Genomic DNA, 16,237 nt, shown 5'->3' on the forward strand with positions numbered 1-16,237 from the left:
CGGACAGTATATTCCATGATTGATGGGGTACAATATATAAGTAAAAAAAAATATTACCGGTAGGAGGCAAAGACAGGCTTGAGAGCAAGGCGAAGGCTGAGAAAAAGAGAAGAATGCTTTAATATAAATTGAGCACTCAGGTGTACTAGATATCGGTACAAAGTGGACAAGTCGACGAAACACAGACTTGGAAGAGTAACATAGTGACCATCATGGCCAATTCCGTCGTAGGCTCCCTAATAATAGTACAGAAAAGATCCAAGCAATACTCGACACTGGAGTAGACTTCACAGTTGCTCAGTCCTTGGGTTCAAACTTTGCCAGATACTCCTTCAAAAGGCAGCTTTCCTGGCTCCGCCTCTCGTAGACTCTCAACCATTCTCCGTCACGAATCAACGTCAACCTGCCTGTCATTCCTTTCTTAACAACCATTTCCTGAATACTCTTCAAGACTTTTACCAGCTTCTTCAAACTGGGTTGTACCGATTTCGCCTGGTGAGTCAGAGCACTCAGCTCATTCTTTTCAACGGCTTGGAAGCGTCCTTGATTATGAATGCCAAGGAAGTGGCGAGGCGTTTGCGAGAGGAAGAGTTGGGGATATTGTTCGTACCAATCAAACTGAGAGCGTCTGCGTTCTGAGACGGTTGTGAGTTCGAGGATCGCATTTTGAGGGACGTAGGAACCATCCAACTTGACTGTCAGTGAACGCGACGGGGTGACTGCTATGACAGAAGATGTGGGTGGTCCTATCTTAACTCTCGAAAGCAAGTTTGAGAGGTCATCGACGGTCGTTGACGAACTCGACGCAGCAGGAGCACGTTTGGTATCGCTGCCAGATACACAGGCATCAACTTCAAACCGTACCACCATTTTGAAGCCTCCGAGGTCCTTTGAATCAAAGAGTCAGTACGTGCATTGGAGACGGACTGGATGGAACATACGTAAGTAATGATGCGATGGTGACCGGTGCTAGATTCACATCCATTCGCAGGCTTGGTAGTGTGGGTTTCGAAGTTATATCCGAACGTGTATCCGGAAGCTTGTTCCCGATATCTCTTGTCCCACCTATTGAACAAGACAGTTTTTTTGCCGGCGAGCTGCATGTCGATCCTAAATTCTTTCATACTCTTCTCATCATCTTTTCCCCCAATCCATCTAAGGAGTTTGCGGAGGCAGTTACGATCGGTAACAAAGTCGACCGAAGACCAATCGAAAGGGGGTTCCTTTTTATCTTCCGCTACGGTCTCGACAGCAGCCATGAGTGGAAGGAGGATAGCGGAAGGCATCTGGAAGCCATTTTGGTCAGAGAAGAAGATGCCTTTGTCGGCAGGGACACTGTAAGGGACGGCTTTGTTTTGCCACTCCGGTGGTGAGCCTATAGGTGAGATCGTGAGCGGTATTGTTTCCGAGCATTGAACCTATCTCACCAGGTACTAGTATTGTCGGTGATGGGTCCAGGATATCCAATGCAGAGTCATGGTTCTTGATCCAGTTGTAGGAGCCGATGTATTCGACGTCTTTGATATCGACCATTGCATCGGTCACGTCGAGAGTGGGGGGGGGGACAACATCTGGATGCACTTGGTGTCTAAACCTTCAAAAATGCTCTTATCTGAAGGAAGAGGTATAGAAGGAGCCCTGCCAGATGGATTCGAAGATGCGTGTGACGCAGCGCTGTGTCTGGATTGGAACGTAGGGATACCATACATGCGCGGCGAACGCCCTCTGGATCGACGATTCATCGTAGAAAAAGGTGAGTGAGCTAGCTCGGGGATGATGACAGGAAAGATCAGGTAAATTGTCACGCGCGAGGCAAGTTAGAGTTTGGATAGACGCCCAGATAACAAGGTAAGTTCGTTACACTTGATGGACCTCGAGGTAAACGTGCCATATCAAAAGACCGAGTCATTAGCCGCCAGCACTGAGCGGGCGAGAAGTGCAAGAAATCAGCCGATTCTGGGAGTAGCCTTCCTGGTTTCCAATTCATGCGTGAAAAGTTCTTGTACAGGTACTTATATGCAGTTTGAAATAAAAACAAGATCGGCCGGTCGGAGGGGAGTTCCAAATCAGGAAATCACACGCATCGTCCCCATCGGACCTTCTTTTCCTCCATTAGGGGTTCTGTCATTCACCACATCATTCACTGCAGAGCCGCGCCTGTATGTTGTCCATGAACCTCAATCATGCACGAGCACACGAACGGTACATCACTAGTTGGTTCGGTGTTTGAGCGACCACCTTCTCTTGGTCTACACAGACCACCTCAGCCGCCGACATCCGGAAAAACTGGTTTTCCAGCCGCACAGCATCGTTCGAAAAGTGCCTTCGCACGGAGACGAGATGAAGAACGCAAGACGGACAATACTCTACCACGTGGTGCTCCTACAGTTGTTCCGATTCCAAAGGTTCTTCCGTTCACGCCCAGCACTCCAGTGGCTCACGAACGTCAAGACGAAGATGTGACTGATTGGCGGGAGGAAATTAGCCGACAGAACCAACTGAAGGTGCAGAATATGAGCGCAGAGGAAAGAGAACGCGAACGGAACGAAATTTACGAAAAGTTCGGGGCAGACATTGGTGATATCTTGAGGAGAGCAAGGATGGCGCGGGAAAAACAAGCAGAGAAAGATTCTGAGGAAATGAAGCGTAAACGCCCTGAAGGTGACTCCATTACCGGTGAGAAGTCCGCAATATCATAATGTAGCTGTTTTTCATTGGAATTTCAGCTGGTGAAAATGGTGCATTACAAGAGCCAGGTATTCAAGTACCTCCCCACAAAACTTGACACCATCTAACAACACGTGCAGACCTGTTTACTAGTTCAAGGCGCAATTCAGAAAAAAGTCTTCCTGAAGGCATGCTTTTTGTATAGTTGCCCAAATTTTCACTGACCGCGCTCTCAGTTCCGATAACATCTGAAAAACCTGCCGTTCGTCCGGGTACGCTACTTGCGCTAGCTTTCCATTTGATCATGGTGTCTGATTTGCATTATTTTTAATAGTCTCCCCTCCGCTGGCATCATTTCCCCCTCCCTCTCTCTCAGCGAGTGCGACGCGTCCATCAACGCCCAACAAAGCACTGCGGAAGATTCGATTTGCTGAACTGTCTCCAACCGATGTGCATGTCTACGAATCGGCACCACCTTCTCCTCGCAAGAAAACCGTACTAGCCTTACCCCCACCGCCCCCTGCAGGAACAGACGAGGATATCGTTTCTTTAGGGATGTATCCCGTCGCAGGCATGGCACCGTCGGAGGATCCAGAAGAAGGCAGTCCCGAGTATATTCGCCGAAAATACTTCCCTTCTGCTCCATCCTCCAATCCAGATCTCGCATGGATGGAACCATCTACATCGGATGACCGGTCGGACGATTCTTCACCCATTGACAAACTTCGGTTTGGTCTCTCGGGCAATCCAATTCCTTCATCTATCAGCCTAACTCTTCCTACGCATCTTGGTTTGCATCACCATGCCGAGGGATCGCACGCTGGATATACTCTCGATGATATCTTCCTCCTGACAAGGTCTAGTGTTGCCGCTCAGAGGGCGGCCATGCTGGGCGTTTTGAGTGGCGTAGCCCGATGGTTGAGGAATTGTGTCGGGGGAGGAAATACGACAGACGATCTATCGCTGAATGACCTATCTGCCAAGTCTGCCGCACTCCTCAAGCGTATCTTGTTTGCAGGTCTGGAAGTCTTGCCCGAGCGGGGAAGTGTTGGCGCACGAGGAATTGCAGTTGTCTGGCAATGTTTGGTTGGCTGGGAGGCTCAAGAGATTGATGACCTACAGGTCGACTTGAATGATGTGGAAGTTGCATTTGGGGAAGTCGAACTCAACATACCAGTTGATATCTCTACTGCCACTACTACGACTCCGCCTCCATCCATATCTTCTCTGATTGATGCTCTACCTCTTCCTGAAATGCTCTCACAATTAGCTCCTTTACTCTCATCTCCCCCTGATTTCAATTCTGTCGAATCCTCTCCTACTCCAAATCAACTTCAGCTCCTTGCTATTGTCCACCGGATTTCCAAGCATTCCAAAGCTGCGGCCGAAACGGTTGTTCAGACGTCCAGCCTCGTCGCGAGTATCATCAATGTCTTCCTGCTCTCCACTGCAGCGCCACATCCTCCTGCTATTCAATGTCTTATTACCCTCGCCAGTGCTTCGCGGCAGAACGCCAAAGCGCTCTGTGATCCGGCAGATGCGATGCTCAAGTTTATCACAAGCACCATACCTTCCGCTGATGGAACCATGCAGTATCCTGCCGAGTTGGCCCATGAACTCTTGGTGTCGACCCTACGGTTGTACACCTATCTAGGACGGTATGGGATGTATTCCCATACTGCGACGGATGCACAAGAGCTGTGGACACGGCTGGCCGTCTATGCGACGGATACAGGGGGCAAGTTAGCACAGGCATGGGCTGAACTGATAAGCACTTGGATGGTTTGTGCGACAGACCCTCATAGGACATCTCCAAGTCATGACATTTTGTGGAGTCGAGTTGTTGCATGGGGATGGGGCGAGGACGTGTTGGCATTGACGGTCTGTGACCGATTACCAGAAGACAAGGGCTCGCTGAGGCAAATAATGGACACGCAAGGTGCTATCTGGAGATGCATCAGTACATGGCTGGAGGGCTCCCGGGTCAACAGTACTCGGGGTGGGCAAGCGGAACGGGAGGCAGCGTTGACTGTCTTAAAACCAGGGTTTGAAAATGAGACTGGCCTAGCCAGACAGATCACGCTGGCCACACTAGAGGGCCTCAAAGCTGATCTCGAGAACATCCGGTCAAGAGAAGCTCCGTCACAGTGGCTACCAGCGTTGTTGAGCGCGGGGAGGTGTGCCAGTGCACTGACAGCTGTGATACGGTTATGGCTGGCGTGTATACCTTCGAGTGGTCCACCAAAGTCACCACCGTTTAGCCTACCTTTTTCTCGGATATCGCAGCTGTGCGCCCTGTTAGTCTCGCATCCGGTTTGGAGTTATCCTTTCAAATCTGAACACCGTGGATTGGTCGGTGCATATACTAGAGTTATGTGTCGACCTCTTGCGTCTCTTCTTTACTATTACCTCCTCTTGTCGAGAAAGCTTCCCGGAAGTTCAGGCGACTTGTGGATGGCACAAGCTTTTGCTATCATCCTTAGGTGTTTCCCTGGAGATGAAGACTACGCGCTCGCGATTCTGGACGACATTCTCGGGATGATTACGGCTGATTGGGCAAAACAACGACAATTAAAGATACCTGACATTATCTGGGAGCGGGGCGGGATGGAAGTAATCAAGCCCATATTGCACCACGTTATTCAGTCCAGAGATGACATCTACATCGCACCCTTGAGTCCAACGCCCAGATCAATCTTACTCTCGACGTCGCAGAGACTAGTAACCTCCGTGCTCATCACGACAGATTGGGATCCCGTTGGTCTTCCGTTAAAGGGAGATTGGGCTTTGACGCCGATTGACCACATTTTACGTTCTGGGCATGAACTATCCGTCTTCCAACGAAAAGGTTCACTCCCTCCATCCTGGGATATTTCGGAGACGGAGATAGTGCGTGCATCTCTCCTTTTGGCGCAGCTGGGATGGGAGGCTGTCCTAAGATTTGCTAGTGGTCTAGCGGACCTTGTATTATCCGGACCGGAAGCAGTTTTTGGATGTATGAAGGTCTTCATGTTAGAGCATGAACAGGACCATGATAAGGGTCTTGATGAGGTATTCCGCGATCCAGCTGTGGGACATCTGATGAATGAGTTGGTTTCTCCGTATACGGTGGGCGCGCAATCGAAAGTTCAGTCAACCACACAAGAAGATCTAGAGATGGTTGCCGCCAGATTTCTTGGAGCTGGAACACCATTTTACCAGTATTATACGGACTTTGTGGCACTATACGACGCGATTTCTTTCGCCCATCCATCTTTCGCTCGACTTCTTCTACCCCCGACATCGATGCGTTATGCCGTGGATTATCGGAAGCATCTCTGGTTGGATTTCGGGCATCTCATCAAGAGCATCCATGTACCTCTCGATGCTGTCATTTCCCAGGATATACGAGAGTATCTCTATCCTGTTGAACGCAGCTCTGAGATGATCGGCGCTTATATTCGTGCGCTTGTGACGATAGGCCCTTCGATGGATGGGTTTGTCCGTTTCGTTGCGGTTCATCATGTTGCCTGTAATATCTGGTCGGATTTGATGACGATCGCCCCTGGGGATGATGCGTCGGCGAAGAAACTGTTTGGGCTTCTTCTTGGGCAGGGAAGTAGGGAAATCCTGAAGGAAATCTTAACGTACAGGCAAGCCTTGGACGGGCCTATTCTATTGGCTCCACATTGTTTCGACCATGGGAATGAGGTGAAGGGGAAACGAGCAGAGTATATATTGCACTGGTCTAACCAGAGTGTTTTAGAGAATATGTTAGCATTATTTTAGTTTGCTCTAGTTATCTATAATCTTTAATAAGATCTCTCAGTGTAAGGTATCGTTTAAAAAGTCCCGGGCTTCCTCTAACGGTTAGTTAATAAGTCAACCAGCAAACGGTGCGTTATCAACACGGGCAATAACAAATAGGTAATAACGCGTTAGATTATTTTGTTGTGTTCCCAAACCCTCTTGCGGTCTCCTCGACCTCTTCCAGATCATCGCGGGGCTCAGAGATACTCCCTGAACGTCCGGGGGACAAGGTCCAAAAGAGCTGAAGGGAGTCGGACGTGGTTGCTTGATTCCGTGTCGCTACTTTCTCCTGAAGTGTCGCTTTTCTTCGCATTGGACTGGGGCAGTCGACTGAGGCATCTCTTGAACACCCTTCTGTACCCCCAGAAAACCTGACTTGAACCAGACTTACTAACATTTCAATCACTAATTATCAGTGGGTATGAAAGCCGACTTCCTAACATGGGTTATTAACACTATTTAACTTGTAACATCAACGACATTAATTAATGTTAGTAACAGGACACTTATTACCGGAACATGGCACGTGTACGAAAGCGCCGAGCTGCCGTGGAGACGCGAGTCCAGGCTGAAGCCAGGCTGTGCGGTGCTACCCATATTTAAATATGTCAGGCTAGCGCAATACTCAACTCACTACCATGTTGTCTTTGAAAGCCGCGTGCGTAAACCTCCAGATTTTACTGATTCTCACAATGAATTGACCTACTGCCTGATAGCGCACTTGTATTAGCTGCCAGTGCAACCGTTCAGGGACTCCAGCTCTTGAAACCGAGTCCTGGAGGCTGCCATGGTTCCAAGGCTGTCCTCAAGGCTGGGGGGGCAGCAAATATTTCGTGGATCGTAGAGTCAGGCGATCCGGAGTCAATTACTTTTCAGCTTCAGAATGACTTGACACTCGATTCGTGGCAGGTAGCCACCAACGTCGAGACCGCTCGCGGATCCGTACAGTGGAAGGTGGATGACGATGTTACGCAAAGGTACGCAATGTCGCTGGGCGACAAGCTGCTTGGAGACTGAAGTACTTGAGAACAGTGATATGTATTACCTGCAAGCTACACATACTGAGTGAGTAGCGTTGTATTATTGTAGGTGCTGACATTGATGGGTATCCCCTAGTGACATCCGAGATGTCATCACTACGAGCCCGCTGTTCCAAGTTCATGGGGAACCACCTTCTGCAACGTATGTATAGCTGCATTGCCCTCGACATATTTCACTAATACCTGTGTATAGTTGGACCGTGGATGGCGCTGTTAACACCTCCGTACCCTCTAGTTCCAAGGGTGGATGCAAATTCTCGGCTTCTAAGAACCACCTTATTGGAGGTGTCAGTGTCGTGCTGTTCTGTGGACTCGCATTCTTCCATATTCGACGCTTCCGTCTTCGCCGTCGCCAGGCAAGGGAGCAATATGTCGCCTTGCCTGTTACTGTTGACTCGCCAGGAAAGCAAGGATATTGATTGTGATGTTGTGCGCAGGACTCTGACTGTAAAGTACAACTTGTCATTTTTCGAACCTATTGAATACATCTTACATGTACATCACATGAAATCTTCTTCCAATTCTCGTCCTGTCTTTCTTGGTTCTGTTGAATCTTCATCCTCTGGTACGTTAAATAGGGAATCATAAGATCGAGCTGCCTTCTCTGCTTCTCGAGCGCGGGCCAGTTCCTGATCTGCCTTCTTCTGGAGTAATCTGGTTCAGATTGATGTATTCGAAAAAAAAGGAAGGTCCTACCTTCTCGGCAGCCGCAGCCCTGCGTCGTGCGGTCTCCTCCTTTATTCTGTCAACCCTTTCCTGTTCGTGGTCTACTTCCTTCTCAACCTTTGTCTTGTTCAGTCTGTTGACTATCGGATTCTCGCGTTTAGCGACATGGACTGAACAATTCAAGTGAACGACCAAAGGCATGCACGGAAGTGCGATATAGGGCTACCTCTTTTGACACGCTTGTCATTGTGAAAGGACACTTGACCAACAGCCATATCTCCAGTTTTCTATCGTCCTTGATCTACAAGGGAGTTCGATGGTTACGCGAGAGCTGAATGAACGTACCTTGAGGTTATCCGCGGGCGTGTAGATGATAGTTAGATTGTCCTTCTTGTTTCCTGTGGATGGTTTGGGTACGGTGCACGCAAAAAATACTTGGCTTACCTTCAATGGAATTAGCTTTGACTAGTTGGCTGCAATCCGCGAGCAATACTTCTGGTATTGACTCCCATTGCATCGATTCAGGCATCCGAAGGTATACATGAGCCGAGGACAACTTGTCGACATGAAACCATACGTCCTGTGGCCAGGCGTACTTTATCAGTTCTTCATCTGTGGTAGGATGTTTGTGTCGAGTCTAAACGAGAGATGTATGGCTCACTTTCTACCTTATCCCTGCCCATGTAGATAGTTGCGGGAGGATTTGTTGCTAAAACATGCGATTAGACACAGATACACTCAAAAAAGGGATGAATGTTACCCGAAGATGTGAAAAACAAGACCATTCTGTTGATAGTGCAGAGGGAGCTCCTGCCAACTTTGCTCAATACATTCGGCCTCAAATATGCGACGTTTAGGTGGTAAAATAGAGCAAAATTCTACGGCCTCCGGGAGCCGGTTTTTTTTCTACAGATTTTGGCCAAATTGGATGCTTTACGATCGAATGAATTCTACTGTACTATTTCGTTCAATTCGAACGTCACGCGTCACAGCGAAAAAATCGGGGAGCGGAAATAATTTTTTCTCGATTATTGCGATTTTTTTGGGCCGAAAATTCTTGGGTCGCGTTCGAATTGAACGAAATAGTATAGTAATCAAGTGGTGTGACTCGGTTTCGGATTCCGACGCTTTGAACGAGCACTGCCGCTGCACCCGAATTGCGGCTTGTTCTCGTCGCAGCAAAGCCGGTGGCGGGATTTCAGGTCACCACTTGTCACACTTGACATTTCCCACTGATTTTGACAACGTCACCGGCAACAAATCGAGTAGTTGAAATAATTTTTTATACTCTCAAAAAAATCCTGCTGATTGCTTTTTTCAGAGAGGAGAGCCACTAAGGAAGTGCTTTGACACTTCTGGTTGGAAAATATGCCAATTATGGACTAAAAAGGCGCTAAAAGAGTCAAGATGCAAAGATTTGAGCAGATTCTAATCAGCCTGCCAGATTTCTCCTTTGGGATATTTGACCTTTTTATGCTAGTTTGTTTATTTCAGTGATTATTTATCTTCTCCGCTCTCGACCGTCACGATACCACCTTCAATCAGGGTTCGGCAGACAAATTTCTCGGCGTATGTGAGTGTAAAGTACTGTATATTCGCATATACTCACTCTCTGCAGTACTCTACTTCTTTGTTGAAGTCAGAACCCATCAAGGTCTGGCCTTCCTTCCTTTTGTCCGTCACAGAAGTTAAATCGATGGTCGAGACAGCCTACGCCAAAATGCAACCCATACCAAATCGAATGGGACTTGGTCTGCGTCCACCTTTGCCGTCGTACGGCCAGGGTCCCTCAATATCTGCTCTTGCACAGCAGCAGCAAATGCATTTTGTACCGCCGAATCAGAAATTCACAACATTATTCGTCGGGTCAATATCGGGAGGCATTCAGGATAGTTTTTTGAACCAATTGCTTTCCGTATGTGCTGGCATTTTCTCTGGTAGCTGGCCTTTCTAACTCATTCGTGGCAGGCTTGCGGTCCTATCAAGTCTTTCAAGCGCCTAATCACGCCTGCGAACAAGCCTCAAGGATTTGGCTTTGCAGAGTTCGAGGAACCTGAGGGCGCTTTACGGGCTCTAGAATTGCTCAACAACGTGGAATTACCGGCGCTGGAAGACGGTTGTGCGAATAAGAAGCTACTGGTGCGTCTACCGGCTCCTTGCCTCTCATTCTCGCCCACGTCGAGTATTATATAGGTCAAAGCAGATGAAAAAACGCGCGGTTTCTTAGATGCCTATCAATCGCAACGAATGGCAACGGACGTGCGTTGTTTCCGTCTATTCATGAGAATGTACTGACAACTTCTCAGACTGACGAAGCACGGCGGAAAGAATCCAAAGCTAAAATTGACGAGCTCGTCGACGAAATTAATAAGACATCAGAAGATGCTGCTAATAGTGGTCTGATTGACCGTGAAAAATACGTGATTCCGCCTCATCTACATGATCTCCAGGAGGCCGATCTACCAGAAACACAGCGAGGCCTGGTCATCTCAGAAATCGCACAGTTTCGCGAGAGGGCTGCGAAGCGTGAGCGGGAAAAGTTGCGAGAGGCTGCTTCTGGACCATCAGGGGCGCCGAGTGGACCGAAAATGCGAGAATGGGGAAAGCCACAGCCCACAGCATCAGCGCCACCGAAGCAGCAAGGGTTTGGCAAAGGTGCACAAGGCTACAGTAAACCAGTGGGATTTGTCAAAGCAGGAGAGGATAGATCTTTGGATGACTTGCGGGCTGCGCCTGGTAAAACAGCTAAGACCGACGAGGAGCTGGAGTTTGAGAGGAGGGAAGCACGGAAACGCGAAGAAGAGATTTCGTTCCGAGACGTGAGTCCTCTGCTTCTTTCTGTTACTCTCGCTAAAACTGGTTCAAAGCGGGAACGACGGTACGAGCCTCGAGAGCGAACAAGGATACTCGCTCTAGAACGCGCTATTCAGCGTGAGAGAGCCACTAGGGATGCAGAGGAACGAGATAGGATTGAAATGCGAGCACGGCTAGACATTTGGGACGACGATGAGAGTGACGAGCTGTTCTATGTTGATAGGTATGTGATAGCTGTTGAGTCCGCTGCCCAAGTACTCACTGCGATCAGGGCCCGATGGCGGCAAGGTCGAGCACGTCGGCTGGAAGCAGAAGAGGCCGCCGATGACAAATCACGTCGGTTTGAAGAACAAGAGGCTGAGAACCTTCGACGAGAGTCGGAGGACTTCTTGGCGCGACAAATGGACGAGATGCAGGCCTTGGCTGAAGAGCAAAGGAAGGCAGGGCTATTATTGGATGATGGCGCTCCGGTGAAGCTCAACGTATCACTGGCACCTGCGACTACGAAAGAGCCGGGGAACAAAGAGAAAGCAACCTTGTTCGTCCAAGAAGAAGAAGATGACGATGAAGTAAAGAAAAGGAAAGTTCCTCTTGTGAAGCTCGACTTTAGTGTCGCGGAGAGCAGTGAGCAGACTAGAGCAAGGTTGGAGAAGATCAAGGAGTCCGTACCTCATGATAGAGAGACTTTGTTCAAGGCAAAGGTGCGCTGGGATGGTCTGTCTGATGTGCGTTCTTTCCTTTGTTCAAGATTGCCGACCAGCGCTGACCTGCATGGAAGATAATGATTGATAGGAAGCTCGAACCACTTGTTAAACGTCTTATGGTTAAATATCTTGGTGAGATGGAAGAGGAAGATCTAATCATGTTCGTTTTGGAGCATCTCAAGGATCATAAAGGTCCGCAAAAGTTAGTTGAAGGTCTTGAACCTGTGAGTAATCAGTGACGCAGTTAATCGTCCTCGTGATTCACTTGACTCCCACAGGTGCTGGAAGAAGAGGCCATCGAGCTGGTTATCAGTGTTTGGCGTCAAGTCATCTTTGAGAGCATGGCATACGGCGAAGGTCTTCACAGCGAGAAATTATTCGTTGACTAGGCAACCTCGGGGCAGGTGCGTTGTGTAGCACTGGGCGTTCTTGTCTACTGAGTGGTGTGCTGCGAGTTACTACTAGTGATAACGGATTTTGCTCGCGCTGGTCAGTCGCGGAGGAGTATTATATGGGAGATTGTACATGTCGTGAGTTCGCCATTTGAATGCAATCCACGAAACATAATGATATTTCACTTTCCTCTTACTTCTGCCTGCTCGTTGCGCAAGATCATCGAAGATTTACTATTCCAAGCACGTTGGGCCGAGAGCCTGGTCACGATGAGTATTTGCAGTTCTCCGTTTGATCGAAGTGTGCCAAGTCAGCACCCTTAGGTGACATCATGACCCTGCTTTGGCCTTCTTCTGATTCGAATGCAGAGGTGTGTCCTCGATTACCCTTTTCCACCTTTAGCGCCTACAATGCGACGTTTTCCTTAATCAGTTCCACGTCTTTCTACTTTTGTCTAGTCTGAAACGACCATGTGATAAAATACGCGCATGCCTGCTTTGAAATTCTTGGATAAGAAGGTCATTTGATGCTCGCTGTTGATCAATATCCGGAACATTCTTGTACGGAAATGATGTGGCTCGATACTACTTAAGAGGCGACGAACGGCATTATGGCAGCCACGTCCCCATCCTGATGGCAACGTTAGGCGCAATTGTGGTGGTGCTATGCTTTTCGGGAATTTTGGCCCAGTCATCGTCTGAGACAACTGTCTCTACAGCTGTCCCAAGCCCATCTGCGGCACTTGATTCTTCTCTGCCCTCGCAGGTTCCGGTTCCTCCCACGCAGGCTTGGTGTCCATCTGAAATCTTCTGTGCTGGTCCGGTGGGTCGCTCCCACATGGGGCGTTGTTAAATTAGGCTCAGGGCGTCTATCCTGTTTAGCTGCTGCAGACGGTGAATGTCGCCGCGCTGTATTCCGATCCTAAGACTTTTGTGGACAAGGTGTGCATCCAAAGTAGCCGCAGACTGACTACCTTCTCTCACACATTTCTGAAGCCCACAAATAAATCGGCTGAGGATGTCCTGTCCGACTTTGAAAATATAACGAGCGGTAACGTCACCGAAGGACAAATTGTAGACTTCGTCGATGCCGACTTCCGTGGGGAAGGTCTAGAATTGGAGGTGCTAACTTTGAATAACTTCAACGAAAATCCTCTTTTCTTAGCGAACGTATCTGATTCGCTGCTGAGGGCTTGGGCGCAAACTGTCCATGGCTACTGGAGTCAGCTGATTCGCACGACTAATTCCTCCGTTCTTTGCTCAGGAACAACTTGTGAGAGCTCTCTGATTCCCTTGAATCATACTTTCGTCGTGCCAGGTCGTTTAAGATTTGTGACTATAGAGAAAAGTACTGACATCATTGTACAGGGGGTCGATTTCGTGAACAATATTACTGGGACAGTTTTTGGATTGTCGAAGGACTTCTTGAGTCACAATTATACGATATAGTCAATGATACGTTGCAAAATTTCATGGATGAGCTGGATACCATTGGGTTCATTCCGAATGGGGGACGAATCTATTGTAAGGAACCAGTTGGCTATCTTCCGCTACTGGCTTATGTAGTTTACAGACCTAAACAGGTCCCAGCCGCCTCTATTTGTCCAGGTACGTCGACAACTTGTTGACGTTCGCTCAATCACGGGCCAATGATAGATGCTGTTCCGCTATATCACTGTGACAAACGATACAAGTATATTAACCAGGGCGTTGCCCCTTGCTGAGGTATAACCTCGTTATCGACCTTTATGGCCTCCCTTTAACCTATGTTCTACAGAAAGAACTTGATTGGTGGCAAGAAAACCGCACAGTCAATGTGACAAGCCCGTCGAGTAATAAAGTGCACGAGATGGCCCGGTATGCTGTCAACAATACTGCTCCAAGGCCCGAGTCCTATTTGACGGGTGCGTTTTAATCATAAGAGACGTCTCTGAAGATGATTCATCCATACGTGCTTCAAGATTACTTGACCGCTAATGGAGCTGATGTATCGCCAGCACTAAATGAAAGCCAACGCTCGTCTCTGTATGCAGAGCTTGCCAGCGGTGCAGAAACAGGTAGCTATGTTCTTCTTTTAACCCTCGATATAATATTGATTTTGACAATAGGATGGGATTACACCTCTCGCTGGCTTAGCAATCCAGCCTCGGGAAATGCGGATCTGAAGGAGTTGAACGTTCGAAATACGATACCTGTTGACTTGAACAGCATCTTGTGTACGTCACAACCTCATATGGATATCCAGCACGAAGTTCAAGTCTTTCTGATAGACAGAAACCATATAATCATGGAACAGTTATACTCGAACAACGAAACTGCGGCGGTCAGGCATCGCGATAAAGCCGCTTCTATTCGTGAAGGGATTCTTGACTTATTATGGAACTCGACAAAAGTAAGTATGCTGGTAACTTCCATGTTCGGAGGGCCTAATAATATTTAGATGGGATTCTATGACTTTAATATCGCATCCGGAAGGCAAAACAGCGTGTTTTCTGCTGCCTCGTATTATCCAGTATGGTCTGGTATCACTCCTGCAGAAATTCTGAGCGGCGCAGAGGGTGCATTCAAATATTTCGCTCCTCTCAATTTGATTCTCAAACGTTTCAACGGCACATTTCCAAGCACATTTTTGGATACCAGTCTTCAATGGTATGCATCGATCATATAATCTAACTTGTGCGAAGTAATCAACTCCTGAACAAGGGATTTCCCTAACACATGGGCCCCCCATCAATATATCATCCTCCAAGCCCTTCGCGCTCTACCTTCCAATATCACCAGTGCTACGCTTTCTGCGCTGTCTTCCAATCATTCTACGTTTGATCTTTTACCTCCTGACCAACTTGGCATTTCGGAATCCCAGCTTCCTAGTCAAACGCTTTTGTCAGGTGTCAATGCGACTAACCTGGGACCCGAAGCCGACATCAACGCTTTGAATGGGACGGTTATAAACGGTGGGAACTCGACAGACAATGAAGGTTGGGCTCAGACCCTCCAGAGAGAACTTGCAAATAGGTATTTTGCTAGCGCCTTTTGTAGTTGGTGCGTTGATCTGCACCACGGTGTCGTGAAGCTTGCTGACCGGTCGTAGGCATGCAACAGGTGGCGAAATACCGGGTGTTCTACCTCGTCTTTCTGATGCTGAGCTCAATGTAACCCAGAGCGTCAATAACACTGGCAATGTAAGTTGTCCAGATCAGTATCGGCATTTCGTCTTTATATTCGCAATATTTAGATGTTTGAGAAATTCTCGAGCCTGGACATCGATTCTGCCGGTCGTGGAGGAGAATATACAGTTCAGGTGATGTATCCCGACCTATCTCAATTACACCTGCTAGCTCACGACTCACCTGTAAAGGCTGGCTTTGGATGGACCAATGGCGTCGTTCTCTGGGTAGCGAGCATATACGGAGGTGTCTTGGCAACACCAGAATGCCCTGTGTTATTGACCAACACGACGCAAGGAGGAGATTCGACCTCCAATTCAGTGACCGGATTGGCAGGCAATTCCAAGACCATGGCATTACTGCTCGTCTTTGTCAGCCTCTTGACTCTTTGAATGAATAACAGGACAGTTGTATCTCACGAAGGACGGTGCCGGTGCTTGGTTCGAAAGAATTGAAGACTGAGATCTACGAAGAGATCTAAAGTGCTTGAGAGTGTAACTTTCCATACTTAGCTCGCGATGCCCATCTGGTCCGAAGTTCGCTCTAATTCGTGTCGTTGCAAAGAATCACGTTCATAAGTTGCCATGAGGTCCTTGCAGGTTCGCCTCGAATTGCTATCAAATCTGGGTCATTTGTAACATATTGAATTCTGCACTTTGCTTGTGATTTCTGACAGTGCTTCCCTTACGCAGGTACCCTTGGATGTGTGTTTACCATTTTCCATTCTTACAGTCTCGCGAATTGACATGCTAGATGGTTCCGGCCTGAAGTGTGGGGCTCCATACAATCTAGACCAAGCTAAGTCAGCCTTCGTAGCGTCACGAACTATGACGAATGTCAGATATCAAAGCCTTCGGTATCAAAAAAAAAGCAAACTGATTTTCGTGAGGTAATTGAATTAAAAAATGGAGGCCGAACTTCTCGTGACAAGTTCTCATGACATATCCGGCCCACGACGGTAAATGGCCCTTCTTTCGAGGCGCAGCTATAAAGATGCA

General features: G+C 48.2%; 6 protein-coding genes across 6 annotated transcripts; 4 read left to right on the forward strand and 2 right to left on the reverse strand.

Annotated features, from left to right (window-relative positions):
- Positions 1 to 13: 13 nt before the first annotated feature.
- Positions 14 to 2,009, reverse strand: EV420DRAFT_1534598 (uncharacterized protein). Its single transcript, XM_060472803.1, has 3 exons — positions 1,428 to 2,009; positions 942 to 1,375; positions 14 to 888 (listed from the first exon to the last, which is right to left on the reverse strand). Exons 1-3 carry the CDS (start codon positions 1,531 to 1,533, stop codon positions 298 to 300), a joined length of 1,131 nt encoding a protein of 376 aa, XP_060332156.1. The 5' UTR covers positions 1,534 to 2,009; the 3' UTR covers positions 14 to 297.
- A 113-nt stretch (positions 2,010 to 2,122) lies between these two features.
- EV420DRAFT_1534600 (uncharacterized protein) lies at positions 2,123 to 6,486 on the forward strand. The gene is made up of 5 exons (XM_060472804.1): positions 2,123 to 2,676; positions 2,727 to 2,756; positions 2,808 to 2,855; positions 2,904 to 2,939; positions 3,002 to 6,486. The coding sequence occupies exons 1-5, from the start codon at positions 2,184 to 2,186 to the stop codon at positions 6,433 to 6,435; spliced, it is 4,041 nt and encodes a 1,346-aa protein (XP_060332157.1). The 5' UTR covers positions 2,123 to 2,183; the 3' UTR covers positions 6,436 to 6,486.
- Positions 6,487 to 6,927: 441 nt separating this feature from the next.
- EV420DRAFT_1534603 (uncharacterized protein) lies at positions 6,928 to 8,005 on the forward strand. The gene is made up of 5 exons (XM_060472805.1): positions 6,928 to 7,114; positions 7,173 to 7,433; positions 7,489 to 7,521; positions 7,573 to 7,638; positions 7,690 to 8,005. The coding sequence occupies exons 1-5, from the start codon at positions 7,095 to 7,097 to the stop codon at positions 7,913 to 7,915; spliced, it is 606 nt and encodes a 201-aa protein (XP_060332158.1). The 5' UTR covers positions 6,928 to 7,094; the 3' UTR covers positions 7,916 to 8,005.
- Positions 7,997 to 9,008, reverse strand: EV420DRAFT_1628892 (cytoplasmic protein; the record flags this gene model as incomplete). The annotated part of the gene is made up of 7 exons (XM_060476074.1): positions 8,923 to 9,008; positions 8,824 to 8,871; positions 8,607 to 8,774; positions 8,508 to 8,560; positions 8,389 to 8,449; positions 8,193 to 8,332; positions 7,997 to 8,140 (listed from the first exon to the last, which is right to left on the reverse strand). Exons 1-7 carry the CDS (start codon positions 8,945 to 8,947, stop codon positions 7,997 to 7,999), a joined length of 639 nt encoding a protein of 212 aa, XP_060332159.1. The 5' UTR covers positions 8,948 to 9,008.
- Positions 9,009 to 9,882: 874 nt separating this feature from the next.
- Positions 9,883 to 12,069, forward strand: EV420DRAFT_1641375 (uncharacterized protein; the record flags this gene model as incomplete). Its single annotated transcript, XM_060477227.1, has 8 exons — positions 9,883 to 10,077; positions 10,131 to 10,301; positions 10,356 to 10,421; positions 10,469 to 10,981; positions 11,030 to 11,199; positions 11,248 to 11,701; positions 11,755 to 11,904; positions 11,959 to 12,069. 8 exons carry the CDS (start codon positions 9,883 to 9,885, stop codon positions 12,067 to 12,069), a joined length of 1,830 nt encoding a protein of 609 aa, XP_060332160.1.
- Positions 12,070 to 12,706: 637 nt separating this feature from the next.
- EV420DRAFT_1672906 (glycoside hydrolase family 37 protein) lies at positions 12,707 to 15,752 on the forward strand (the record flags this gene model as incomplete). Its single annotated transcript, XM_060479093.1, has 15 exons — positions 12,707 to 12,895; positions 12,955 to 13,014; positions 13,069 to 13,390; positions 13,441 to 13,596; positions 13,646 to 13,680; positions 13,729 to 13,797; positions 13,850 to 13,976; positions 14,034 to 14,129; positions 14,181 to 14,288; positions 14,343 to 14,464; positions 14,513 to 14,721; positions 14,776 to 15,114; positions 15,164 to 15,254; positions 15,308 to 15,373; positions 15,431 to 15,752. The coding sequence occupies 15 exons, from the start codon at positions 12,707 to 12,709 to the stop codon at positions 15,629 to 15,631; spliced, it is 2,190 nt and encodes a 729-aa protein (XP_060332161.1). The 3' UTR covers positions 15,632 to 15,752.
- Positions 15,753 to 16,237: the final 485 nt, after the last annotated feature.

This window comes from Desarmillaria tabescens (genome assembly GCF_030435595.1).
Source record: "Desarmillaria tabescens strain CCBAS 213 chromosome Unknown EV420scaffold_13, whole genome shotgun sequence".
Lineage (NCBI taxonomy): Eukaryota > Fungi > Basidiomycota > Agaricomycetes > Agaricales > Physalacriaceae > Desarmillaria > Desarmillaria tabescens.